This window comes from Helobdella robusta (assembly GCF_000326865.2).
Source record: "Helobdella robusta unplaced genomic scaffold HELROscaffold_9, whole genome shotgun sequence".
In the NCBI taxonomy this organism is placed as follows: domain Eukaryota; kingdom Metazoa; phylum Annelida; class Clitellata; order Rhynchobdellida; family Glossiphoniidae; genus Helobdella; species Helobdella robusta.
Window position 1 is genome coordinate 226337 of NW_008705512.1, and position 8484 is coordinate 234820.

At 33.7% G+C, this 8484-nt stretch overlaps 1 protein-coding gene across 1 annotated transcript in view; it reads right to left on the minus strand.

Moving 5' to 3' along the window:
- Window positions 1-4008: 4008 nt before the first annotated feature.
- HELRODRAFT_70952 (hypothetical protein) overlaps window positions 4009-8484 on the minus strand; it is a gene marked incomplete at both ends in the record, with an annotated part of 11328 nt that continues 6852 nt past the window's right edge. Inside the window, one exon of the mRNA XM_009032948.1 lies at window positions 4009-4165. Within this exon, the coding sequence (XP_009031196.1) occupies window positions 4009-4165 (157 nt within the window). The remainder of the gene's footprint in view (window positions 4166-8484) is intronic.

Below are 8484 nucleotides of genomic sequence, written 5' to 3' on the forward strand. Positions count from 1 at the left end.
TTTAATAGAGCTTCAATGATTCGTTCTCATCACAGTTTAAGGTCATCAAGCATGAACATCCTACATGTTAAAAAGATTAATTTGAAAACTGCTGAAGAGATTTTAAAGTTGCTGGATCGATATTTTGAAACAGTCTGGCAAATGTGTAAGACAACCTGATTTGACACTAGCAGAATTTAAGAAGTTGAAGACGTACATGTTCACGAACTTTTGCAAAGTAACCTAATAATAATGATTAATGTGCGCCAATGTAAATTCTGAATTATAATTGGCGCTATATAAATGTTGGCAATAACATATTATTCTATATATACCAGCTTAAGTGAAAAACAAAATATAGCTCTCAGGCCAATGATCATATATAAAAGCTAAATTTTAATCTGATTGTTGTTATTCAATCAATGGTCCACCAAACTTTTAATTAATGCTTACAGTTTAAAGTAATGAAGTAAATTGTCTGTTTTCAGGATACTTGGATGGCTTGCTAGATACAAAAGATTTACACCAACTGATATGCAACGATATCGCTAGTCTGTTGAAAGATGAATAAACGTTTGATACATTATATTGAGAGGAACACTTTAAAAGTTTTCAAATGTTTGTTGAGAAATATTTATATGGGAATATGTAGTATTTTTGTTTCAAGCTATAATAAATTTATGTACCCAATGTTTGAATTTTATTTATTAGTTTAATAACGACTAAAACAAAAGTTTATAATTTCTTTTTACCAAACGATTTTTTAATGATGAAACGTTATTTAAATATACTGTAATTGCTTTATTTGCCGATGCAAAATTCACTAAATATTTTTTCCAATACCTGGTCTGTGGTGACTTTTCCGGTTATGTAAGCTATATTCTGGAAGGCATTTCTTAATTCTTCAATCGATAACTCTAATCGAATGTCACATGTTTCACCTTTTCAAAATTGATATGTGTGTTAAACATTCACTTTAAATGATTTGACCAATTTTATTTCTTTTTACAAGGAAAGAATAGACGTTGACGAACGAATGTCCAAAAACGGCCAGTCTCGAAATACACCGGGTTTCGGGTAAAAACGATATTGGTACTAAAAATTTTCAGTGCCAACACCAATATAAATAAGTAATTCCCGTACTTATCGATTTGCAAATTATCGATAATTTATCGATATTGAATATAAATTCAATGTTTCAAAAAATTTGAAATTGTACAATAACTGAGGAATTAACTCACGTCTGGTATATTTTAACGTAATTTTTCTTGGTTCGCGTCGTCATATGAAAACACCATAATAATTTGGCGGAAATGGAAAAAAGGCGCAAATGGAACAAAAAAGAAAAAGTTGTGTTTCAGTCGATGAAGTTCAGTTATTAAATGAATTTTTGTTGTAAAGTGTGTTAGATATTAATATTACCATTACTGTCATGAAAATCACCGACGTTAAAGCTAGTCGATTTCAATTCTACCATGAACGTAATTCATTCTATCATTATAATCTCGGCTGCTATCAATAACAAATTTTATAGTTGCCAACATGTCGCAAGTAGGCCTACAATAAAGAAATGCTCAATTAATAAGAATATCAATTTAAGAGCAAAAATACTATAAAATTATGTTTTATAATTTACGCTAGAAAATTGGATTAAACTCATGAAGTTTTAGACTAGAATTACTGTATTATATTTCTCCCATTGAACGTTCGGCTCGAACCCAAAAAGCAAAGACGTCACGCATCCATTGTTAAAAAATTACTAATGCCGAGGTACTTCAGCAGGTGAAAATACAGTGCAATGCTTCCAGGTCAGCATTCAGATCAAATGCTTCTTTTCACTTCCTACATGTAACTCAATAATTACGTGACTCACGAATATTAAGGTGGTACGCTTGGAAGGTTGAGATAAAAATAAATTTAGAATATTTTTACTAAGAAAAGCAATCATATCGACTGATTTTAAATGTTTTTCAAGTATTTTTTATTTAGCAGTGGTATTCGATTAAAATCATAGGTTAAATTTTTAAAAAAATTTCTTGGGATAGAAACCCGGAGTAAGGTTGGAAAATTTTCAATGAAGAAGTTGAACACATTTTTATCCGACCACTGACACCCTACGTCAATAGGAAAAATGAAAATAATTTTTTGTTATCTAACCTTGATATTTATCCTTTAACACAATGGACAAAAAATTCTTCAAATTGTTACAAACAGCATTCAAGTGATGTTCATGACGAGCATTTATGAACGAAACATTAGTCTTTGAATTTGATTCCAAGCTGGTAATGCAAGGAATAACTAACAATAAATATTATTCGGCGAAATTTTTATTCATATCTAATAAAGACTCACTTCATTTTTACATTTTTCTGTAAAACTTTTTCAAAATCAAGTAAACCATTTTTTCTCAAGCATGATGCTAAACAGTATGTTGTCATTTTTGTTAGAGACGTGATTGATTCTGCGTACTGTGAAGTTGATGAATGGAGCTCTGGAGATGAAATCTGTTGGTTTTCAGGTAGTGAACTATCCAAATGTGATGTCGCTAATGTACAAAGTTTGGCAATAAGTGAGTTCATTCTAGTCATTTCATTTTCGCTAATCAAATCTGACTTGTTGAAGACAAGAATCAGGAATTTGTCTTTAAGCAAAGATCCTAAAAACAGTTTAAATTTTCAAAGAAAAAAGGTAACATTTGTAAACCCATCGTATCTATTACCCTTTAAATTAATTTCCTCTAAAGAGTCTACAATAAATTTATCTGACATTTTTGACAGTAAATCCAATTCATTTTTTGTGCCAATGATTGCTTCTGCAGAATATATAAATCTTCGTATTTTTTCATTTATGGTCTCCATCACTAACACTACGACATTTGCTTTATGGAAGCTAAATTGGTTGCATAATTTTAGAAAAACTTGAGAGAAAATGCAAAAATTCAACTAATTTAAATGCATCAATATAAAAATGAATACATAAATTTTTTAAATCAATCAATCAATTAATCAATCAATCAATCAATCAATCAATCAATCAATCATGCTCCTCTAAAGAAATCTTCAGGTCAAACATTCAAGTTTTGACTGCACCTCCACTGCTAGATCATTCAGTTATTATGCAGTTTCTTATATTCAAAATTTCAACGACATACAATAATGCATCTGACAATCTATTATATAATTAACACAAATTTTAAAAAGATTGCAATGTTTCTGATGCAAATGTCAATCAATCATTCGTTTAGCGTTCAGAGACCCAGTTCTCCGAGGTAGGACGTTGTTTTCTTTGCCATCAATTTTTTGCGCCAAATTAGACAATCAGTTGTATCCATTTCATTTAAATTTAGAGCTTTCGTGTCTTGCTCGATTGTTTGCGACCAGGACTTCCTTGGACGGCCTTTGGGACGTGTGCCAGGTACTTCAACATCTGCAAGAGAAGTTATGGCACTGTTTCCACTTCGTTTGACATGACCAAACCACCGCAGACGGTGTTGCCGGCATTCGTCCTTTATATCATCTAAACCAGCACGACGCAGGATTTCGGTAGATTTGATGTGGTCCTTCAGACTAACTCATTGCATCCATCGGAGCACTTTCATATCGGTTCGGTGAAGTTGTTGTTCCAGTTTGGTTGTCATTGGCCATGTTTCTGCACCATATAACAACACCGGACGTATCACAGATTTATAAAGTCTTGATCGTAGTGGTAGTGGGATGTCACGCCGCATCAATATAGAGGCAAGGAGATGTCATTTATTCCAGACTGCACGTATGCGTGTTCGAACAGCAGCTTCAGCTGTTACAGTACAATCTAGAACATCCCCTAGATATTGAAAGGATATGCTTTCTCAACCTTAATGGCTTCAAAAACATTGCTTTTCGTATTAGTTGTTGTGGGTTGATGCTAATGTCTTAAAAATAAAAGTTTTTCAAACAACATATAACCAACAAAGTAAAAACATTTGTTAAAAATAAATGACATTAAAATGAAAAAGTACCACTATGAAGAAAGTTGAATAAAGAGCAACAGTTACCAATCAACCGCTCTTTCGATACCAAGCCTTTCCACTTTATCAACAGTTTCTCTCATCCCGGCAGTATCACTAACAACCAACATGTAACCATCAACATTTACAGTCACTTCAATAATGTCGCGAGTTGTTCCTGAAACAAATATATATTTTTCACTTGCACCAATAGGAAAAACATGGTTTCATATACGAATGAGTTCCTAGATGTCAATGTTCAATATAAATTTTGGAAACTTATTTTTTTTAAGTTTAGAGCCGCTAAAATATAAAGAGATATTCAAATTAAACTCAGTTTGCCCCATTAACTATATGTTACATGCATTTTGTTTGTGCCAACGCAAAGTCTCAACGAAGTTTATACACCACTATATTCAAATGAAACTCAAATTTTACCATAGTCATTCGTTATTTCATCTTTTTAACCAGCTGAATAATTACATTGGATATTTGTCAACCAAGTTAAAACGCATTTATATTTATTATTTATGTAAGTAATGTGTGAATATTTGTAGATTTGAATGTAGGCTAGCGTTTTACAGGTTGTAGATTTATTTGTTAACAGGTAGGTAGGTATACATTATTGCGCTAAACAAGTGATAATATGCAATATGATACAAAGCGAGAAGAATTACGATTGTATCGCTTGAACTATCTGATTGGTGTTACTATCTCTACCTACTTCTCTAACTACTTCTCCATCACTTGCGAAGTTCAGAGCGGATCTCAAGACCCATCTGTTTTCAAAATTTATTGAGGAGCGCTGTTGAACATCGCGGAAATAGCGCTTTATAAGCTAATTGATTGATTGATTGAGATCGGTTGTAAGTAGTTACTAACTATAAATAGTTAAACTAGCAGTTACTGGCTATGGCTACTCACCAGCAAAACTGCAATTCGTTCACTAGTAGTTAAGCTGTAGTTCGTTACTACTTTTTTTCCGAGTAGTTTTTAACTACTAGTTTTAAAATTTTTTTACAGAATAAATTATTTTTTTTAAATTCCATAAAGTAGGCTACATCCCTACTTTTTGTATTTGTTTAAATTTTTCACTTCGGTTTCCTCTTGTTTTTAGAGTGATTTCAAACCAAATTTAAGGTTCTAATAAACATGGTTTCATACAACGATAGAAACTTCGCGACAATGTGCTTCACATGCAATAGAAGAATTTGAGAAATATCTCTAATTCTAATTCTTTCAACTTTAAAAACATGTAAGTAAAAGTATGTAAACAATAATAATAATTATCTAAATAATTTTTATGACTACTTTTTTCTTCGTTGGCAGTACAGTTTTTACAATCAAATGTCTTGAAAATAATTCGTGCAGATTGCATGCTACTATTGTATGTAGAGGTTATTGTACAGTGCCACAAATTTCTTAAGCTAATTTAAAATTGTAGAACAGGTTTTTGACAGTAGTTGTAGTAACAGTTTAAATACATTTATATGTACATATACATATATTAAATAAAAATGTTGAAGTAAAAGAAAAAAATGTAACTCTTATTTATAGGAACAGAATCCCCCAGTTTACAAAGCTTATATGTCAAAGCATAAAATCCAGCAAAAAAAGAAAGGTAGTAGAGACTGCTGTAACAAAAACATTAAAACAACTTGATATAAATAAGTCATTATCTGCATCAATCAATCAATCAAAATCAATCAATCAATCAATCAATCAATCAATCAATCAATCAATTAGCTTATAAAGCGCTATTTCCGCGATGTTCAACAGCGCTACTCAATGAATTTTGCAAACAGATGGGTCTTGAGACCCGCTCTAAACTTCGTAAGTGATGGAGAAGTAGTCAGCGAAGTAGGTAGAAAGTTCCAGAGAAAAGGGCCAGAAAAAGCAAAAGCAGATTTAGCAAAAGAGTTTTTAACACGAGTTAAGAAGAAGTAAGAACAAGAAGACGATCGTAAACCGGGGCGTTTAGGTTCAATTAATATATCTGATAAGTACTTTGGAAATAATTAGGATTTAGACTTAAACATAAATGTGCAAATTTTAAAAATTATTCTATATTTTATAGGCATCCAAGAAAAATTCACCAAAGCAGTGACAGAAATTGTTGTGGGTCATTGATGGCAGTAACAATTTGTACAATTATATGAAGGGTAATTTAAATTCAGGTCCGAAAATTCTTCAAATTGTATGTTTGAAAGTCAACTCATAATTACTTGACTAATCAGTTAACTATTATGCAGTAGTTAATAACTACTGCAAGTAAAAATAGTTGAAAAATAGTTATTAACTATTTTTTAAACATAACTATAATAGTTAACACAACACTGCTATCACGATCATCTTATTATTAATTACTTTTAAATTACCAGACAACAAGTACTATGATTGGAAAATTTGTTTTTCAAAAAATGTTAAGATGTGTGGTGCTTGCATAATCGCACATGTTTTCATTATATGTGTATGTTTGTATTTGCAATTATTTATAAAGATCACTGCGTTTTATGCATGACACTTGAGTGCCGAAAACGCAGTGATCTTTATAAATAATTGTATTTATGATAGTCTAAACCCAAAATAGTATTTGCATAAACCAATAGAAGTATAAATTCAAATTGTATTGAATTTAAGTTAATTTGTTGAGTTATTTAAGGATAGAGATGTAATAAAACAAAATTTTAGGCTGGGTTCGAGGCAAGTGTAGGCAAGCTAATAAAGCCATTGTCGCAAGTTATATTAAAAAATGTAACGAATGCTCAAACTCGGCATCGGTCTGATTCCTATTTTAAGATCTGGTTAAATCCGACTCCGGTCGGTTTGGAGATAATCAGATATACTACTAACGTTCCATGTAATTAAATGTATTCAACTTTACCACTATTTTTAGTTGAAAACACAAATTTTGATGAACATAATGAAATAGTAACTGCTTATAAACTCATAAAAATAGGTTTCGGTGTAGTTGAAGTTTTGGCCGAAACAAAAACTCCGGCCAAAACTAGATTATTTGGCGGAAACTACCCGAACCGAACCTTCGGTAGGTTTCTAGTTTTAGGTAACAGTACCAATTTAACAGCGTCAATAACAGCGTCAATAAATGATAGTGTGATAACTTGGTTTGAATGTTACTAAATACTACAGGAATCGGTGGTTCAAGTGTTGGTTCGAATATGATATGTGCATATGAGTATATTGCATAGAACTGCTACTCTTTGCAACTACTAGCAAAGAAGATAACTAAAAACAAGATATAACAAAATATTATAATAGTGATACAATATAACGATAAAAATGATATTTTCAAACTTTTTCTTATTGCTAAGATAGTATAGAGATATTTCCCTATACTTATGATGACGGAAATAACAATGGCCCTCAGTATCAGGCAGAAGAGGGTGCGAAAAATTTCCGAAGACCCAGTCCATGGGGTTGTGGTGCAAGGCCCTGTGGATGGTCTGGCTACTGGCACCCCACTCTATAGTGTGGCGGTGCAAGGCACTACAGATGGAAGGACTACTTGTAGACCAAGGGGTTGGAGGTTTGGTACCTGGAATGTAGGCACGTTGACAGGAAGAAGTTTGGAAGTGGTGGAGGAGCTGCAGAGGAGAATGGTTGACGTGGCTGCATTACATGAGATCAGATGGAAGGGTGAGGGTACAAGGTTTGTGGGGGCTAAAGGTGAAAGATATAAGTTGTGGTGGAAGGGGGATGATGGTACGGGAGGAGTTGGTGTGATGGTAAGAGAAGAGTTGGTGGAGAAGGTGTTGGAAGTGAGGCGGAGAAGCAATGGTGTAATTGTGGTGGTGATGGTGTTTGGAAAAGTAATAGTGAGAGTGATATCAGGATATGCTCCGCAACAAAGTAGGAAGGAAGAGGAGAAAGATAGATTTTATGATGGTGTTTCTGACGAGATTGGGCAAGCGGGGTTGGATGAGTTTGTGGTGTTGTTGGGTGATTTGAATGGTCATGTGGGGGCGGATGCAGACGGATATGAAGGTGTACATGGGGGATGGAGATATGGTATACGGAATGAGGAAGGGCGTAGAGTGTTGGAGTTGGCGGATGCACATAGCATGGTGGTGGGGAATACCTGGTTTACAAGGGAACCAGCGCGATTGATTATATATAAGTCAGGGGAGCATAGGTCAATGGTAGACTATATATTGGTAAGGGCCAAACATAGGAAGTATGTGAAGAATGTGAAGGCGATACCTGGTATGCTGCAGCATAGTATGGTTGTGATGGATGTGACATCAAAAAAAATGGGGAGGAGGAAGAAGGATAAGTTTGTGGCAAAGAGAAAGACATGGAAGTTACAGGATGCAGAGGTGAGGAAGGCGTTTGAAGTGAAGGTGGCTGAAAATTGGGACTATGGTAAGGATGGAGATGTTTGGGAGAGATACAGGAACTGTGTGTTGGCTACGGCAGATAAAGTATGTGGATGGACGANAGGAAAGTGTAGGCATGGTGAGACGTGGTGGTGGGATGAAGACATAAGAAGGGTTTTGGAG